Source organism: Chaetodon trifascialis, chromosome 7 (assembly GCF_039877785.1).
Source record: "Chaetodon trifascialis isolate fChaTrf1 chromosome 7, fChaTrf1.hap1, whole genome shotgun sequence".
Taxonomy (NCBI): domain Eukaryota; kingdom Metazoa; phylum Chordata; class Actinopteri; order Chaetodontiformes; family Chaetodontidae; genus Chaetodon; species Chaetodon trifascialis.
In genome coordinates this window covers 30,125,892-30,146,297 of record NC_092062.1, presented here as the reverse complement: position 1 = coordinate 30,146,297, position 20,406 = coordinate 30,125,892, and the positions used below count along the sequence as shown (strand labels likewise).

The 20,406-nt window shown below is 50.5% G+C and overlaps 1 protein-coding gene across 2 annotated transcripts in view; it reads right to left on the bottom strand.

Moving 5' to 3' along the window:
• The window catches only part of dennd4b (DENN/MADD domain containing 4B), a 33,272-nt gene that overhangs the window by 8,507 nt on the left and 4,359 nt on the right, over positions 1-20,406 (bottom strand). The window contains exons 1-15 of one of the 2 annotated variants that reach the window (XM_070966855.1): positions 14,836-14,907; positions 8,940-9,293; positions 5,621-5,876; positions 5,289-5,358; positions 4,783-4,952; positions 4,453-4,694; positions 4,092-4,158; positions 3,215-3,273; positions 2,648-2,792; positions 2,377-2,552; positions 2,196-2,296; positions 1,894-2,109; positions 1,048-1,193; positions 696-829; positions 494-608 (exon numbers count right to left, since the gene is read on the bottom strand). In XM_070966855.1, coding sequence (XP_070822956.1) covers positions 494-608; positions 696-829; positions 1,048-1,193; positions 1,894-2,109; positions 2,196-2,296; positions 2,377-2,552; positions 2,648-2,792; positions 3,215-3,273; positions 4,092-4,158; positions 4,453-4,694; positions 4,783-4,952; positions 5,289-5,358; positions 5,621-5,876; positions 8,940-9,274 — 2,232 coding nt within the window. In that variant the 5' untranslated portion in view covers positions 9,275-9,293; positions 14,836-14,907. Of the gene's footprint in view, positions 1-493; positions 609-695; positions 830-1,047; positions 1,194-1,893; positions 2,110-2,195; positions 2,297-2,376; positions 2,553-2,647; positions 2,793-3,214; positions 3,274-4,091; positions 4,159-4,452; positions 4,695-4,782; positions 4,953-5,288; positions 5,359-5,620; positions 5,877-8,939; positions 9,294-14,835; positions 14,908-20,406 lie in introns of those variants that run through there. The other variant, XM_070966854.1, reaches the window with a different exon arrangement.

The window sequence follows — 20,406 nt, the reverse complement described above, 5'->3', positions numbered from 1 at the left end:
GACCTGGAAATAATGTCTGAGGTTCAGGTTTTCAGCACAAAGCCGCTCACACTCACAGTCTGTGACTTGTGAATATTGGATGAGCTGTGAAATATTGATAAGACTCATTAAAATGAAACGATACGCAGCGAGACTGTTCACAAGGCTCCTGCTCTGCTCTCCATTCAGGGAAACTGGGTCAGGACAGAAAACCAGAGTCTCAGGACGCACTGGTCTAACAGATCCTGGACCCCAACACTGATCCACAAAGCAGAGAAATCCCACCCTGAATCTCACAATGACACCGAGGAATAAACTGTCTAACGAGGTCTGATTGATCTCTGATCTGACTGATTATCAGAGCGTTCGTAACGTCCTGACAGACGTGATATCAGGCTGTCAGAAGCAGGAGGTGTTGGATCAAACCACCTGTCAGTCCTGCTCACAGATGAATTTAATACCTTAAACGTTCGCTTTCAGATCAAACTGTTCTTCCTGTTTTTGGTGGGTGTACCTGTTTTGTCCTCCGGGGGGCGGGGCTGCTGGGGGCGCTGCCCTTGGCCGGGACCCGCAGCTGGTCCTGGGGCCGGTCGAAGAGCTCTGGCCTCAGTGTGGGGAAGGTTTCATAACTGGAAGGAGAGAATGTGGTCATCGTACGACCCTGAGCAGACACGCGGGGACACGAGCTGATGTTTCACACCTTCCTGACTCTGTACCTGTAGAGGGCGGGGCACTCGGAGCCGTCAGGTTCCTGAGGTTCTTCAGGAGGCATGATGAAGACCGTGTGTTCTCCGCTGTGAGTCTCATCCAGATCGATCAGCCTCACCTCCTCCGGCTTCTCCACGTCCACCTGACGACAAACAACCGTCAACACGCTCCTTCTACATTTCTTTATCATCTTCCAGATGATTCCGATTTTCCCTTCTCAGCTTCGCTTCAGCTACCTGCAATCTACCTGTACACGCATCACACATCCACCAGGCTAAGCAGATAAAGCTAAAGCTAGGCTTGCAGAGAAAAGAGCAGCAGCATTTCCAAAGCTAACGTGCTAGCTCGCGCCGCTCTCACCTTCTGGACACACTCGTCGAAGAACTCGAGGCAGGCGTGTCGGTCGCTGACGAAGGAGCACTCCTCGATGAACTGAGTGAACATCTGAGTCCTCGTCAGCTGCCCGTAGATCTTCTGCTGCGTTCGATCCCGAGACTTCAGGAACCCTGGAGGAGGAGGAGGAGGAGGAGGAGGGGGAGGAGTTCATCGATCAGACAGTCCATGTCCCAACAATTATTGATCGCTGCCCTTTGACCTGAGTGTTAATGCATGAATGCATCTGATTCAGAACAGGCTGCAGCATCAGTCAGTTATCTAATTCAGATTCTGGGGCACCTTCATCATTGCTTTGTTTGTAGCTTCACATTCAAACAAGAAGAAACCTTTCAAACCTTTTCATCCCAAACTTCTCATTTTTATGGCTCTGAGACGCCAAATGAAGAACAGTGAAATCATGATTTTTACTCTTTTCAACAGTAGCTGCTTTTTTCTAATGTTTCTGCCTCCAGGGGGCAGCAGTGAGAGCACAAAACTCCAAAATATCAACATCATTCGTTTTCAGCTATAACCAACAAATATTTGACATTTTTCCTTGATAACTGGTGAAATCTATCAAAGTTTTAATTAGAGCTGATCATTGAACCCAATAACAAACACGGCCTTTAATTAAATGTTCCTCTGAATAATTAATTTAAGGAAAATTAGTGGAAAACAACCTGATAAGATCATAAAACTGCATCAAACAATAATATAAAATCATTATTGTTATTTCAGCTTCAGCACGCGCACACACACACACACACACACACACACACACACACACACACACACACACACACACACACACACAGGTCCGTCAGAGCGCACCCTGCAGGTTGAACAGGGAGCTGCAGTCGGTGGTGGTGTCTGACGGCGCCTGGGTGATGGGCAGCAGGAAGGCTCGGTATCCTCGCAGCAGGCAGCTCATGAAGCGCAGGAACGCCTCCTGGATCTCCAGCTCCAGCTGCTTCTGACTCCTGTAGATCTGATCGTAGTCGGTCAGCAGGAACTCCAACGTCGCCTCCTCCTGGCCGGGAGTGCAAACTGCAGCCACGAGGAGAAAAGGATGTCCTTTGACTTTAATTCTGAAATCAAGTCTAACATTCACACAGCTCGGAGCCGTCACTCACTCTTCTCCAGGGTCTTGTGCAGGTTGGTGAGGGTGTTGAACAGAGCCTTGCCGGGCTTCCTGGGCAGCGACCGCCATGACAGCGGCTTCTTGTCCTCCGACCTGAGGTGAGCAGAGGAGTTAGGTTGTTCTGGTTGTTACAGGCGGATATCAAATCAAACCTGACCAATCAGCAGACTCACTGAAAGATGGTGTTGGTGTCCAGGTCGACGCACACCACATCAGTGGGGGGGTCGTACAGGTCAAAGTAGCTGGAATGGACGCCCACGATGAAGGGCATCGGCGCCAGCAGCACCTCGGCCATCTGCAGCGGGCACAGTGGGATGTATGGACAGAGCCAGCGCAGCGGGAAGCTCATCTGAGGAGACGAGGAGACGCAGAGACGTCGTCATACAGACCTCAGTGTGTGTGTGTGTGTGTGCGTGCGTGTGTGCACGTGTGTTTTAGCCTTACAGAGACCAGCGCCTCGCCCACGGACGTGAGGACGTCGGGCCGCAGCGAGTGCAGCAGCAGCTTCTGTTCGGTGAGGACGGCGAGCAGCAGCGTGCAGGCGTTGTCTGGACCGAGGTTCTGCAGCATCTTCAGGAAGCTCGCGCCGCTGTCATGCACACGCACGCACGCACGCACACAAAATGGAGCAAATAAGTTTTGTGGATTCGCCAAGAGCACATATTCCAAACACGCCTGATGTTGGTTTCATGATACAAAATGAAAAACACTGTGATAAAAGATTTCAACAGGAAGTTAAAAAAACAAAACAAAATATCCTTTTTACAAATTTAAGAATAAAGAAGATAAACAATAATTTAAGTTAAAAGATAAAGAGGTTATTATTTCACTAACGATCATTAAATTCTAATAAAACCAATTAAACTAAAGCTAGTTTTTATCTTTTAAACATGTTTATTTATGTTTACTTCATCTTCATGTTTTATCCTCTAAATGTCAAGAAGCACAGACCCCCCCCCCCCCCCCCCCACGTTAACCCTCCTCTGAGCTGCCGGCCAGCAGCCAACTGACCTGAGAGGCAGCGGGGACGAGACCGGCTGGCAGAGCAGCAGGTTGTCGTACGGTGAGAGCTGCAAGACACAACCAACGGTCATCAGGACACGCACGAATACACACACACACACACACACACACACACACACACACACACACACACACACACACACACACACACACACACACACACACACACACACACACACACACACACACACACACACACACACACACACACACACACACACACAGCTTTCACTGTTCACAGCAAAGCAGCTGACACCTGAGATCATGTCTGTTTCTGATCTGACGGCTCTTCTTCTCCTGTCCTTTCACTCACTGTTTGATTGATTGATTAATGATTGATTGACTGATTGATCAAAGCTGTTTAAAGCTGAAGCTGGTGAGTAAAAACCTGTTAGAAGCGACCTGAACGATGACCAGAACAACTTTGACACCAAAAACCCACAAAATTAACGAGCCAATCGTCGCCTGCAGCGCCCCATCATCATCCACCCGCATGCAGCCGAGTGACATCACGTGTGAAGCCGACAGATCATCAGTGAATTTTTAATCACGTCGAGGAACGTTCAGCTAATTAGAAAAGATCAATAGGTGGACGGCTTCTGATCGGGCTCCATTACCAGATCCCCACCTCCAGCCTGCTGAAGGAGGAGGTGAAGGAGAAACGTCAGCAGGAGGAAACTCTTTTCCAGCTCCTGTTTTTATAAACCTGTGTTACACGAAACGGACATTTCTTATTCTCTGAGTTCAGCTGCAAACAGTCAAAGCTAAAATCCATCTGTGATAACAGCTACAGAGCCTTCATGAAGCTTCCCTTCGTACGTAAACTCATTCAGCGTCTGTGGAGTGTCTGTCTCAGAGTCTTTACCTGGACGAGGATGCGAGGCCGCTGGGGGGAGGGGAACGGGACATTGTGCATGAAGCTGGAGATGTGTCTGCAGAGAAAACACATCAGTCATTAGAGGGAAAGTCCAGCATCAAAACGCTCAAAATCACATGAAACAACACACAAATGAGAGTTTCATCACAGTGATTTATCTGGACGGGAAAGCTCTAAACATCCTGACTCCATGTGGAGACTCAAGGACTCAAACGAAGGCACCACTCGTTACCACCAGTGAAAAACTCAAGCAGACTTTAAGGATTCGATCAAAACGTCTCGTTAGACCAGGTTCACGTTCAGGCCCTCCTCTGCAGGGACTGAGGCTGAAAGATAACGGTGCACTGACTTTTCCAGCGGCAGCACGTGAGGTCCGGAGATGGAGTATCTGTAGATGAAGGTGAGGAACTTCTGGAAGACGGTGAAGAAGGGCCAGTGGGAGAGGACGCAGATGCTCTTCTTCACCTGCAGGCTGCGGTTGGTGATCGGCCGTCGGTCGACCACGCTGAGCAGCCCGAGCCGGACGCTCTGCCGCTCCGACAGCAGCTCCCTGGAGAAGGACTCGTAGAACTGGATGGCCGCTCCGTAAACCTGCAGGCAGAGCAGCAGTTACCTCTGAGCTCACCGTCACTCTTTGTCATGCTGCGTGTGCACGTGTGCGTGTCGCTGCCTCTCCGACCTTGTCTCCGCAGGCGGAGGTGAGGACGAAGGTGGAGAAGACGGGCAGCTGGTACTTGGTGTTCAGAGGCCAGCTCTCCACGGTGACGCCCATCGGCAGACAGAAGACCGGCACCGACTCGGGCAGAGGAAAGGCCTCCAGGTCCTCCTCCGGGTACCGGCTGATCAGACCTGCAGCACACAGCATCAGTTTGAGCCACGACTGACCACAATCAGCCAGACATGAGGAGCTGCAGAAGCTCCAGACAAAAGGTCGACCTTCTCAGCTTTAAGACTAACAACATTTACCAAACCGACAAATTTACAACTAATCAAATATTTACTTAAAGTTTGAATTCATTTCCTGTTGATAATATTCCAGCACTTTTCCAGCTGGGCCCTGATGTGGTTATGCTAACTTGGTGCTAGCCATCTGAGCTGCAGAGATATGGGATGGATGCGGTTCGGTCCCGGCTGTGGGAGCTCTGATAACAGCAGTGTGAAGCGCAGACGAGGACAGATACTCACTGGCCTTGTAGACCAGGGCGTTGGCTTTGGCTACAGCTCTCTTGTAGCACACATTCAGAGCTGGACCCCACTGGAGACAGACACAAACACACAACGTTCACTAAAAAATACAAAAATACTGCAGTATTTTTCATTAAAACACATAAAAATTCAGGTGCTAATCTCTGACAGGAGACCCTGGCCTTTATTTGAGAGAGGCTACTATTTCATCTTGTTTATTCTTCAGCACAGCAAACATTAATCTGTGAGGGTTCGAGAACATCATTCATATTAGAACAACAAACAACAACAGATCCGCAGCTGAAACACCTCCCAGCCCTCCCGGCGCTCACCATGCCGGTGTTGAGGTTCTTGTCCACGCGGCAGAAGGTGTGCGGGGCGACCTCTCCTTTGCTGGGCAGCAGCAGGGCGATGTCGGTGACGCCCAGCGTGTGGAGGCCCTGCGAGTCCAGAGCCCGCCGGTACGTCAGGAACACCCGGTGGGCCGTGGGGGCGCCGCCGGAGCTCAGGCTGGCCGAGCGGCTGTAAGGCGTCGTCTCGATGACGTACCAGCCCTGCTTCAGCTGCTCCTTCCCCTCATACAGAACCCTGCAGGGACACAGCGGTGCTTTCAGCTAAATGCTAACATCAGGGTGCTAACACGCTCACAGTGACAACGCTAACATTGAAACACTAAAAACAAAGTAAAGCTGAAGCTGATATGAACATCAGAGAACAACCAAAGTTATTAAAACTCATCTTGAGGGGAAAACGAATGTCTGATGCAAACATCATGACCGTCCGCGGTGGACCGGCTCTGTGAGGGACTTTCTAAATGACCACAGACAAACCTTCAGCATGTCTGAGCTGCACTTTCTTATACAAATAAACAACCAAACAAACCTGGCCTGGCTGATTCATCAGACTGGATCGAGCATTAAGTCTCCAGTTTAATTGGAATAAAGAAGAAGAAGAAGAAGGTATTTCTTCTGTGATTGTCTGCTTGGACGTAGTAAAGCAGCAAAGACTTCCTCACTGACATTTCTGCGCTGAACCCAAACCTTCATCTCCCTGTGGAGCATCACTTTCACGCTGAGCTCCAAGAGAAGAAGAATCCTGAAATATTCTGATCATCGATTAATGGTTGACATCATCTGCCATCAGTTCTCGAGCTGCAGCTTCTCACTCGTGAGGCTTTATCTTCTTCTTCTTCTCATGTAAGTTTACTGTAACCACGAGCCTCAACTGGTCTTTCTTTTATTCTTTTATTTTTCTAAGTTGTTTGTTTGTGCTTCACTTTGTCTTTGCTGGTCATACCGCTGATGACCTGTAGAGGGCCTCCCTGTGCTGGGATATAAACACAGAATGGCCAGGTGTTCACGAGGTCCCGCAGTCACTGAGCATCAGCTGCTAAGTGCAGTTTGAGAGACTCTGTGACTGAAGGTTTGACGTCACTTCTGGTCGTTCAGGGAAAGTTCATCGTCGCTCATCGTCAAACAGCCAACGAGCGACACCACAGCGTCATCGTCAGAGCTGATCTGCAGGTTTACTTCAGGAAGTCACATCGCTCTGCTGCTTTAAAGCTCTCAGCCCTGACCTGTCAGGTACTGATGACAGCAGCACGGCGTGCAAAAGCAAAGAGACGTCATCAGCCCGGCGAGGCGTTCGAGGCGCTGACGGCCTGCAGGTCTGTGAAAGCCTCACAGCTCCAGTTTCAGACACTTCCATGTTTCACTGCTCTCACTGAGGATTCGGTGGCTTCAGCTTTTAGACACACGGCTCATGAAGCTGCTCATGAAGCTGCTCATGAAGCTGCTCATGAAGCTGCTCATGAAGCTGCTCATGAAGCTCACATGTTGAGTTTTCTGATGAGAGTTTAATCTGAACAACCATCAGACTCGACCTGCTCGCTGCTTGTCACTCCTGAAAGGACGGGAAAAACGATGTAATCTGACGTCTAATGGAGGAGGATTGGCCTCATTATCCCTGAAACGAGTGTAATCCAGAGTAATTAAACAGCTGAGCATGACAGAAACAAAGAGATGGTGAAGAGAGTCCAGGACACGACGGTCTGCCCACCACGCGTTACATAATCCTCTGTGTTATGTAAGATTAAGCTTTAATATGCGTCACGTGACCTCAACGCACCGGACCTCAACTCCATCATGCTTCAGTGCAGACGACGCCACGGGCCCAGAGGAGGCCGCCAACGCCGCCCCTCCTCACTGACGTCCTGACTTCTGCAGCCAAACGTCAGCGAGGGCAGATTATTGTCCGAGCATCACATCATCGTCACACAGAGGACAGAGTTACAGCCTTCATGTCCCCAACGGACAGACAGACGGATGGATGGACAGACAGACAGAAAGACAGACAGACAGACGGACAGACGGATGGACAGACAGACAGAGAGACACACAGACAGACAGATGGACGGACGGACGGACGGACAGGCTGAGGCTCTGTGTCCACAGGTTCAGTCCTGTTTCACCTTCAGTTCACGTCAAATCTCACCAGAGCCGCACCGATCGGTCAGATAATCAATCAGCATGATCAGATCTGCTGATTAAAACTAAAATACTAAAATCCATCGATGGTTCCAGCTCGTTCAGCAACATGTTCAGAGGATTCAGCAGAATCAGCTGCTTCCTTGTTTCACACGATGGGTAACTGAACATCTTTGGGTTTTAGACTCTTGGACGTTTGAGGACGCTCACTCGTTAACGTCTCTCAGCTCTCTGATGCTTTTCAACCTAAAGATGAATCGATTCACTGAAAAATACTTGGCAGATTAACAGAAAATGAAATTATTGTTAGTTAAAAATAGCTTCAGGTGAAAAAAGTGGAATGAACTGGCCTGTTTTTGAATCCTGCAGCCTGGAGCGAGTTTAAGGCGACGTCACCATTTATGTGACTTCACATGCTGAAGAGGAGCAAACCATCTGTGAGGGACGCACACGGGTGTGTGTGTGTGTGTGTGTGTGTGTGTGTGTGTGTGTGTGTGTGTGAAGCTGAAACTGGTCGTGACAGTAACTCCTTTATGAGCTGAGTGCAGCCTTATCCTGCGTACGGTGGCCCGTTCAGGACATCTCAGCCTGTCCTCATCGTGCTGACACGCACACACTCGTTAGCTCTGGACGTCTCCTGTTACCTGATGTTCAGAGCAGAGCTGGTCTGAGCGTGTCTCAGGGGCTGCTGAGTGGACGAAATACGATCCAGGAAGTCCAGAGTCACAGATTCATGAGTTTCAGGGTTTATATCAGGACGTATATCATAACGTTAGGAGGGAGGATTTTGCAGCTCTGGGAAGTCATCAGAGGAGTGATTTGTCTGTATGACTGTGAAAGCATCAGTTGTGTTCGTGTTCTCTGCTGGAGGCCTCAGGCTCTGCAGCTCCTCGGCCTCATTGAAATGGATGCGGGGGCTGTGGACCTCAGGACCATTACGCTCAGGACCGTTACGTGTTTGAACGCAGCCTCAGACCGGCGTTTTAACCTGCCGGGTCCTGAATGAGACGTCAGCGTCTCTCAGGACTGTGACTGAAGCGAACGCCGCCCGGCAGCGGCTCACACAGCAGAGTCTGACCCTCCAGCTGGCTCGGCCCGCCTGGACCCTGACCCTGACCCTGACCCCGACCCTGACCCGAAGCTAACAAATCAAAGTGCGTCTCACCCCAGGTCCAGTATGGGCGGCTTGTCTCGTCCCCGCCGGTAGCACAGGTACAGGTGTGGGTTGTTGATGAGGCCGGCGCTCAGCTCGGCCGAGTGTCCGCCCAGCGTCCTCTCAATGCAGGTGAAGCCCTCCGGCACTTCCTCCCCGAGGCCCCGCGCTATCACGGCCAGGTCCGTCACCGACTCCACGGCGCGGCCCGATGAAGACGAGGAGGAGGAGGAGGAGGAGTTGGTGGAGGTCTTGCCATCCTCGTCCAGGGGCCTCCAGGGCCCCGCAGGGTCCAAACCTGCCACTACAAAGTAGTCCACCAGCTGGGGACATTTCTCCTCTGTCATGCCGCCTGTCTGCCCTCCACTGCAGAGAAAGAGACACAGTCTGGGTTAATCATCTGACGGAGACGGAGACAGAGACGGAGACAGAGACAGAGACAGAGACAGAGACAGAGACAGAGACAGAGACAGACAGATTTCTAATGCTGACATTTCATAAGATCTGCACCTCCTGCGAGACATTTCTCTCCAGCTAAATGGAACAAAACCAGCAGAAACACTAAACGATGACATCTGCAGAGACAGAACTGACAACCTGCAGGGTCACATGACCGACGCAGACGTCAGCAGGCTGATCATCGGCCGCCTCGTTAGCTTGACTCTGAGGAGAGGAAGGTCGGTCCAGCACAATAAATATTCATGGTTTAATCTGTCAGGACGGCGTTTCGGCTGAAACATCCTAATAAAAGAGAAGTGCAGAGTGTTTCTGCCCTCAAGGCTGCTTCCACCTCACAGAAACACTGTGTGTGCGTTATCGTGCTCAGCCAACAGCGAACGTGCAGATTAGCTCGCTAGCCGTAATGCTAGCTTGGCAAGACCCTCGCAGCATGAAAGACATGTGGCTCAGACTTTTTACTTCATGATCATGACGTGTTCATGATGACGATGATGATGATGATGATGATGATGATGATGATGTTAATCCTAGAAAACATGAGGCGCTGATGTCAATCAATCACAATCAATCAATCAATCAATCACACAAAGACAAGAGAAGCAGATCGTCCCGGCCTGTGCAGGACACAGCCATGTGTCTGTGGCCCCATAATGAAGGGGTCTCTGCAGAACAGGCTGACAGGTGAGGGACAGGCTGACAGAGGTGAGGGACAGGCTGACAGAGGTGAGGGACAGGCTGACAGAGGTGAGGGACAGGCTGACAGGTGAGGGACAGGCTGACAGAGGTGAGGGACAGGCTGACAGGTGAGGGACAGGCTGACAGGTGAGGGACAGGCTGACAGAGGTGAGGGACAGGCTGACAGGTGAGGGACAGGCTGACAGGTGAGGGACAGGCTCACAGAGGTGAGGGACAGGCTCACAGAGGTAAGGGACAGGCTGACAGGTGAGGGACAGGCTCACAGAGGTAAGGGACAGGCTGACAGGTGAGGGACAGGCTCACAGAGGTGAGGGACAGGCTCACAGAGGTAAGGGACAGGCTGACAGGTGAGGGACAGGCTCACAGAGGTGAGGGACAGGCTGACAGGTGAGGGACAGGCTGACAGAGGTGAGGGACAGGCTGACAGAGGTGAGGGACAGGCTCACAGGTAGCTTCCCAATGTGATGACACCTTCACGCAGGTAAAGGTGTGATGGCATACAATCCCACGTTTCATTCATAACCAATCAGACACCCTTAGTGTTTTGCGTATGGACCAATCAGGAGGAAGGTAGCAGGTATGTCAGCTTCAAAGCTGCATGTTGTGAACAGTCTGAGCACAGAAACATGAAGTTTGATCATTAATGTTTCGACATGTTGTACCTCGTCAGCGCTGCTGAAAACCTTCATCCCAGTGAGGTTCACCAAGGTGAGACTGGATGAAGTAACGCACCTGAACGAGTCACCAAGTCCTACCGTCAATCATGATTTTGGCCTCTAAAGATTATGAAAGACAAAAGGACAATTGTGTCACGTTCAGTTTGGGTTTTGTCTTGTGTCATAATCCAGCGCACCCCTCACCTGCACTGCTGCCCCTCCCTAACAGCCCAAACTCGACCTGTGGCAGGTCAATTTAGCGGAGCCTTGGGCCAATGAGGACGATGGGACAGAGTCAGGTGTTGGACAGGAATTCGTCACATGGTACGCACAAACACTCATACACACTGAGCTCGTGTTGGACGTCGTTACACACTGCAGCAGTCCCAAAGACTGGTCCATACAGGTCAGAAGACAACCTGAGCACCTGACCGCTCACCTGTCGAGCTGAAAGAGCGTCGCTGCTCATCAAACGCAGAGAAGACAGACGGAGACGCCAAAGACGCAGCTGCTGCACACAGTCACACACTCACTGTCGCTCATCACCTCTAAAGAACTGCTGCGCTCACGTCATGTTGTCAATAAAGTTCATTTGAATGTGAGGGACGAGTCACAGCGACGGACACGAGGCAGGGACAGAGCGGTCATGGTGGCGTTTATTTACACAATCAATATGTGATTAAACGGACCTGCAGAGGACACGGTGTGTGTGTGTGTGTGTGTGTGTGTGTGTGTGTGTGTGTGCGTGTGTGTGTGATACAAACAGGCTGTGCCGTGATGCTGTGAGATGCTGAGAGCTCTCTTATATAACTAAATGTCTCTCTCCCCCTCCCCTCTCCTCTCTCCTCCCTCTCTCCCCCTCCCCTCTCCTCTCTCTCTCTCTCCCCCTCCCCTCTCCTCTCCCCCCCCCCCCCCCCCCCCCCCCTCTCCTCTCCCCCCCCCCCCCCCCCCCCCCCCCCCCCCAGAGCAGAGGTGACTGAGTGAATCATCAGTGAACTGAACTGGACCTCTGGTCATCTTGGTGAATTTAATTGGAGCTGATGTTGAGCAGAGAAGTCGGACTTCAGGAACTCTTTGTCCTGCATCTTATTTATTTATTTATTTATCTATTTATTTATTTATGTTCGTACTCGCGATGTTTCTTTGTATTTATACTGAGGAATGTACGAAAACTCAGAAACGTTCAACCTTAAAACACAAACAACCATCTGACAACAACTGGAATAAAACTCTAAAAATGGCACAATAATGATCTGAATGAGGAACCGTCAGAGAAAAATAAAAGATCATTAACCTGATCAGACGCTCGACGCCATCTTTGTTTTTTTCACGACAGATTTCGACGCTCTGACACGTTTCAGTCGGTACCAAACAGCTCTGAGGTCGATAACCGATCAACGCCGACAGACTCTGTGACGTCTTTAACGAGGTTTTTAAGGGTTTTTTTGGGATGTAACCGTTCATTTCAGACTCATACGACCCTGAAAATCTCAGTTTGCTCAGTCTGAAGCAGCTCTGTCTCGTTCTTTAACTGTTCTGCAGCACACTGTCCAAATGTCCACACAGACATTGTCCAAACGTTTCTTAAAACTCTCAGAGTTAACGGCTCTTTCTGCCTCTGTCCACCCTTGGTTTAAAAGTGTCTGAGTGGACAGGTGTCCAGCATGTTTACATGGACGTCCTCCATGTGTTAAGAACTATATTTACGTCTGTCTTCATCCTCTAATCTGCACTTCCTGCACAGAGTGTCTCTGCTGTCTCACATTACAGCTCACACACATTCATTAACATGTCCACACAGACGTCTCAGATCACTCATGAAGCTTCCTGCACTTCATCCATCCCTCCATCCATCCCTCCATCTAACTGTCCATCCATCCCTCCATCTAACTGTCCATCCATCCATCCCTCCATCTAACTGTCCATCCATCCCTCCATCCATCCCTCCATCTAACTGTCCATCCATCCCTCCATCTAACTGTCCATCCATCCCTCCATCTAACTGTCCATCCATCCATCCCTCCATCTAACTGTCCATCCATCCCTCCATCCATCCCTCCATCTCTCCATCCAGTAAGCCAGCATCAAACCAAACTGTGACCAATCAAACGGTTTCTTCTCCATCGTCGCTCACAGCAAAGGAACAATGAAAACTCCTGAATATCTCCGAGCACAAAGTGACTCTTCAAACGTCTCATTTTGTCCAAAACCCCAAAATATTCATGTTACTGTGGTGACATCATCGGAGAGCAATCATCATCGGCCAATGAGGGAGCAGCAACAGCGGCGCTGTGAGCCGGCTGACGAGCGCCTCTTCTTCGTTTGTTGGAACTCGCGCCGTCATCCAGGTGAAAAAACACCTTTGACTTTGAGTTCTGTCACTGTTCAGCTAAAAGTCTGACTTTTATTCCAACATGAGAAAATAAATGACACATTTGATCCGTTATGACCTTTTCAAATTAAAAGACTGATGAAATGCCCTGTGGTCCAGCAGAGGGCGCTGTTAAACCCTTCTGCACGCCCTGTGGCGAGCTGAAGCTGTGACATCACAGACGCAGCGTGCTCGTTGATTTACGATTTCAATTAAAAAAACAACGTTTCCTTCACTCTTCACGTGCTGCATCCAAACAATGTGAGCTAATGACACGTTAGCTCGAAGCTACACTGAGCTAAGACCACGCAGAGCCACTTAATGACAGGCAGGTATGAACAGGTGACGCAGCAGAGGAAAGACGGGTGTGTGTGTGTGTGTGTGTGTGTGTGTGTGTGTGTGTGTGTGTGTGTGTGTGTGTGCGTGCGCGCTCAGGTGTTAAGAAAAGGTCTAAGAGTAGAAAAACACTCTCGTAATGAAGAGTCAGCAGAAGCTGAAGTTCACACCCAGAGAGCAGATGAGTCAGAGCATCAAGCCTTTCATTTCCCTCCGTTCGCTTCCTGTCCTCCCCTCATCAGTGTCACCGTGGGCGAAAGTGAGAGACAGATGTTAAAAAGGGAACGGACGCGGGGGTCAAAGGTCAGCGGGCAAACAGGAAGAAGACCGGCGGCCTGTTTCCTGTGCTGGTGACGCAGCAGCTCATGTGATGCCGCCGCAGCTCGGCGAGGTGATGAAACACGTTTTTGCTTCAGCGACACATGACTGCACCCAAACTACACCTCACAGAGCGTCCACAGCCCTGCGAGTACTACTACTGCATACTGCAGCTCACTGTACTGTCAGCGCAATGGCGTACGTGCTTCACATACAGGACGTGGACAGCACAGCAGCCGGGACGTACCATCACCATCCTGAGGGGGACACGGAGGTCTGAACCACAGCTCACTTCCATCCATCAAACAGCTGTCAAAGTTTATGTACACGTTGCTCTTACAGAAAAAACAGAAAATGGAAATACTCAAGTACAAATATGTTAAAAGTACTTAAGTGTACTTCGTAATGCGGCAGCACAGTCTGCACACACTGAATATTCATACTGAGACGCTCCAGTTTTAGTTTAGCTGATGCTCTTGTCCAAAAAAGGTCAGTTCCTGTATCATCATCATCGTCATCATCATCATCATCAGACTGAAATAAGCTGGTGAGAGGTCAGTGAGCTGGACAACTGACTGTCAGTCCACTGCAGCCTCCTTCATCACCTCCTGGTGGATCTGAACCTGCCGTCTGCTCCGCCAGCCTCAGAGCGAGCTAAGCTAAGCTAAGCTAAGCTACCGGCTAATCCAAACAGAGCAAGCTGCGCTGCACCGAAGCTCCACCCGGAGACATGAAGCAGGCTGAGCCGCAGCAGCATGCGTCCAACCAGCGTCAGTCCCCGTCAGGGACAGAACTGTCCAACAGCCATGAAACCAGACGCTGAGGTCGGCTCTCACTGCCCCAACAACAACAAACAAACAACAGCAACAACAAGCACGAGAGTGTGTGTGTGAGTGTGAGTGTGTGTGTGTGTGTGTGTGTGTGTGTGTGTGTGTGTGTGTGTGAGTGTGAGTGTGAGTGTGAGTGTGCGTGCGTGCGTGCGTGCGTGCGTGTGTGTTTGCATGGGCACGCTCAGTCCAGCCTTCAGCACGTCTGCAGGACAAACCGTGAGCTCAGACTTAAGAACTCAAACCACAGAAGAAGAATAAAACTGCGCCTCCCTCAGGACCGCCTCGTCTCCGTCCTCGCACTCGGCCATATTTCATCCAGTGGACTTCCTGTCTGTGTCCTGCAGCAGAGACGTCGTGGACATCAGCTTGAGGAGCGTTGCGAGACGTCAGCGTCATATGAAGCGTTTCTGTCCTGCATGTCGGTGGCGTCTCGGCTGAGCGTCACAGGAAGCTTCACCAATGACAGCTGAGACACGGAAGAGCCGTTTGACTCAGGAAACAAAGACAGAAACGGCGTCAAAGCAGCGGCGCGGCCACTGTTAGCACCGCTAACGTTCGCTTCACGTGTGACACGAAGGGAGTCGACCGTCCAAATGCAAAAGCAGCTTCGACAATTTTAGCTGAAACAGCCGATTTCATCACATCACTTCCCTTTTTAAAGGCCCCTGTGCAACAGTGGAAACCACACACACACACACACACACACACACACACACACCACACACACACACACACACACACACACACACACACACACACACACACACACACACACACACACACACACACACACACACACACACACACACACACACAGCTCTAAATACAGACTGGAAAGCCCAGATATGCCTCAGATTTCCTCCCTGACAGTCGCTGTAGCCACTCTTCTTACAGAAACGTTAAAAAAAAAAAAAACAGTCCAAGATGGCGTCTTTAAAGGTCGTGTTTGGTCCTAAAGCCAAAGATCATCAGTCCACACGGACACAAAACAGAGAAAAGCAGAAAATCATCGAACCTGAGGTCTGAAGGTCACTGACCCTCAGATCCTCAGCAGAGCTCGTCGTGGCCTTTTCTGAGTCCTGGACCGGACCGTGGCGGTCCTGGACCGGACCGTGGCGGTCCTGGACCGGACCGTGGCGGTCCTGGACTGGAGCCGGGTCAAAACTCGATGTGGTTAAAGTCAGACTGTCGTAGGCGTGGGGTGCTTTGGTCATCTCACACTAACTGGTCGTCTGTCAGCAGTCTGGTCTTTGTGGTGCGTTCGAGTGCAGCGTTCAGCAGAAGACACCAGGTGACACATCCGTCAGGTGTGCTGCGTCAGCGCCGTGAGAAAGCTACATCCTGTGTGTGGAACAAAGTGACTTCACCTTCACCACGGCGAGCGACGTGAACACGGAGGGAAACTGTCTGCTGGACTTGAGTCAGACCAGAGCTCCTCAGAGACCCCTCAGTGGATCTCAAGGTCCCCACAGGATGCATCCTGGTGTTCATACAGCGCCACCATCAGGTCAACATTTCAATCAAACACCTGCAGAACCAAAGACACTCCCATCAGCCTCAGCTGCGCCATGCTAACACGCTAAACAAAGATGGCAAACAACGTACCTGCTAAACAACATGTTAGCATGCTGGCGTTAGCATTTAGCTCAAAGCAGCTGCGTCTGTGCTAGCTCGAGCGCAGACCGTCAGTCTGAGACAAACTGGAGCACCAGAAGGTTTTAGGTTCAGTCAGAACTTCAGAGCGTGAGTCTGATGGAGGACGTTTGGACAGTCAGGGCGGCTGAGACGACGCTGGTCATCAGGAGACGCTCTGAACACACACACAGTCTCACGTCTATCGTCTTTAGAGACAGACTGTCTGTCCTGCTGTGTGGATAAAGTTTTACTGTTTTCAAAGTACTCTGACTCTGTACCTTCATACCAAAGCAAACGTGTACTGACAAACTATAAATACACACTGTGTGTACTTCCACACAGACAGCTGCATTAGTCAGCAGGTGGTTTCTTTACTGAAGCGACACCTGAAGCCGAAGCAGAACTAAACTAAAATAACTCATCAAGCTGTTCAGCCAATCGTAGCAAAGAGGAAGTGAGGCGGCCTGAGAGGAAGTCTTCATCAAATGAAGCCGTTATTAAAGTCGAGGCAGCTGCTGAAAGCGCTGGCACGCCGCCGGCGTCTCCGCCTGAACGACTGTCCTCAGCCTGCCTCAGTCCCGTCAGGCCGTGAAATCTGTCCAATGACGGCTGAGACACAGGACACACAGGAGACAAACCGCCAACGCTGCTGTGACCACCTGTGCAGGTGCAGCCTCATTAAAACCGTGTCAGCCTGCAGCTGCTCTCAGATCAGCTGACTGAGCCGAGTCCAGACTGCAGCCTTCAGGAGCTTCACCTGAAACCTCTGCAGGTGAGACGCCACCTTCACGTTCACCTCTTCATCGTCTCTCACCTGTCTGCTGCTACCTGAGTGCGTCTACCTGACGCTGTCAGAGGCTCGAGTTTGAAAAGCCGCCGCAGGAAGTCGACAAACCCACACACACACACACACACACACACACACACACACACACACACACACACACACACACACACACACACACACACACACACACACACACACACACACACACACACACACAACTTTCAATTTCCAAAGCCGGAAAGAGCAGCTGAGGAAGAGGAGGAGGAAGGTGTGAAGAGGTGGAGGAGACATCACACCACAGAACACACTGGGGGGGTTGTGTCTGTGTCAGAGCTGTGCATGTGCGTGTGTGTGTGTGTGTGTGTGTATGTGTGTGTGTCTGCCAGAGCTGTGTGTGTGTGTGTGTGTGTGTGTGTATGTCTGTGTCAGAGCTGTGTGTGTGTGTGTGTGTGTGTCAGAGCTGTGCGTGTGTGTGTGTGTGTGTGTCTGCCAGAGCTGTGTGTGTGTGTGTGTGTGTGTGTGTGTGTGTGTGTGTGTCTCACAGAGGTGTGTGTGTGTGTGTGTGTGTGTGTGTGTGTGTGTGTGTGTCTCACAGAGCTGTGTGGGTGTGTGTGTGTCAGAGCTGTGTGTGTGTCTGTCAGAGCTGTGTGTGTGTGTGTGTGTCTCACAGAGCTGTGTGTGTGTGTGTGTCTCACAGAGCTGTGTGGGTGTGTGTGTGTGTGTCAGAGTTGTGTGTATGTGTGTGTCTCTCAGAGCTGTGTGTGTGTGTGTGTGTGTGTGTGTGTCAGAGCTGTGTGTGTGTCTGTCAGCTGTGTGTGTGTGTGTGTCTCTCAGAGCTGTGTGTGCGTGTGTGTGTGTGTCAGAGTTGTGTGTATGTGTGTGTCTCTCAGAGCTGTGTGTGCGTGTGTGTGTGTGTGTGTGTGTGTGTGTGTGTGTGTGTGCATGTGTGTGCATGTGCGTGTTGGTTGTGGATCACAGCAGCTCTTTGTCTCCTCTCGTTGTCATGGCAACACATCAGTGACTGACTTCATTGGTCAACACGTTCAATGAGCACATTATGAATGACATCACCACAGTCACATGATCAGCTGACTGACAGAGGAGTGGACACAATAACAGAAACACCTGCAGACGGTCATGTGACTGCTGTGAGCCAACCAACAGGACCTCACTGACCAACAGTCTGCTGATTGATTAGAACCAGTTAAAGAAGGCCCACAGGGGGAGTCAGGGGTCAAACTGTAGATCATCATCATCATCATCATCATCATCATCACTGCTATTATTACTTACATGGGACATGAACGCGTCCTGTGTTCTGAGACACTGAGGACAAACTTCAAATCATGTCAGCTGAATGTCTACTGTCAGACCACCGTCCACATTTCAAACAGTCCTGAAGTCAGACAATGAGGACGAGACACAGGGCGAGACACAGGGCGAGACACAGGGCGAGACACAGGGCGAGACAGGACGAGACACAAGGCGAGACACAGGGCGAGACACAGGGCGAGACAGGACGAGACACAAGGCGAGACACAGGGCGAGACACAGGGCGAGCAGCGCAGACGTCCAGCCGCCAGTCTGACCTGAAAACCTCCAAAATGAACCAGTGATGAAGTGAGACGGGCTGGTTTCAGTCCTCTGAGACGCTGAAGACAAAAACACGTCTTCTCTCAGCAAAGTCAAAAATCCTTAAACATCGTTTGTTGAAGCAGCTGCAGGAAGAGACACACCAAGACAGGACACTCCTCCTCCTCCTCCTCTTCTTCTGTGTGTTTAATCACAGCAGCTGAAACGAGTTCATGTCTGACCTCACGCTGACGTCTCTTCCTGTCGAGCGGACGTCTCTCAGCGAGGCGTCAGGCCGCTTTCACGTCAGGTGAGGAGGCGGCAAACCCAGCGGAGGGTTCACTGAAGCTCGTCCAAATCATGAGTGAACGAGGACGAAGAAGAGGAAGAAAAGAAGAGAAAGAGGAAGAGGAAGGAGAAGAGGAAGAAGCCTGAACGTGAGCACGGCTCACCGTCTCTCTTCATTCTAATGTCTAAAATAATGTTTATAGACAACAAATGCACCAAAATCAGAACAAGCAGAAATAATGTTTGTTCTTTTCATGATGACGTCGTCATTCATTGTTTATTATTGTGTATTTCAGCGTCTGTCTTCTCTCCTGGGGGAGGTTAGGTTAGGCTGTGTCTCATTTGGACAATCTGATCACTGACAGAGTGTCTCCAGGTCTGCAGGCGGTGGCCAGTGGACAGAGTTAACTGTCCTGGGACGCGTCTGGACGTCCCGCGGCCTCGCTGCAGACATGCTAACATCATCTTCGTCTATTTAAAGCCTCCTCAGAGCAGCCTGAAGCTCCGGCTGAGCCGCTGCAGTAAACAGTGATTATCGTCCAGGAGAGACGGATCACCACAGACAGACGGACAGGGGACGGACAGACGAGCTGAAAGCCGAGGAGCTGCAGACTCCTGAAGGAGATTTAAATATCTGGAGTCTAAATTTAGCCTGTCCACAGAGCGCCGGCTCACTTTATGAACAGCAGCATCAGGACAGCTGAGAGGACGCCTTTCCAAAATTAATCCACACGAGCTGAAGACACGTCCATGACGTCAACAACAACCAGAGTAAACAAACACAAACAGACAGGAAGCTGAGGGACAACGATGGAACTGTCCGTCACATGTGAGCTCTGAGAGACCTTCAAGAACTAAACTTATGTCCTCAAACATGGATTCAGTCAAAGAGGTGGACCGACCCTGACGTCATGACGGGGGGCGAGGAAGACGCGCTGCTGGGACACGTACACGAGAGCTGAGGACACAGGACATGACTGGGACACGCTGAACATCCGACCGTGAAGACGTTTAAAGACGGAGCTCCTGAATGAAGCCAACGAGATCTGTGTGGACTGAACCAGAGGACACGGGACAGGAGCCAGGGATGACGCTGCAGAGGGGACATCCTGAAACTGGATCCCAGCACATAAACCCTGTGTGTGTGTGTGTGTGTGTGTGTGTGTGTGTGTGTGTGTGTGTGTGTGTGTGTGTGTGTGTGTGAGGACGCATCAGCAAAAGACTGGAGGAAGTATTTAGTACTGAAGTGAAGTACTAATACCACAGTGAAAAAACTTCAAATGCTTCAGGCTACGGGTGCCCGGAGCGTCCAAGAAGAGCGTCCAAAGGCTCAAGGGAGTCCGGTCAAAAGGACATTAAAGGCACGATGTCTGCAGAGTCGTGACCTCAAGGTTTGACCAGAACAATCTGAATAACTAAATAATAATAACAACATAATAATAAATAATAAAAGCCTCAAATGATGAAGAAATATTGAAATTATTTTAATAACTCAGAGAATTCATGAAGCCGTGAAACGTCAGAGTTCAGC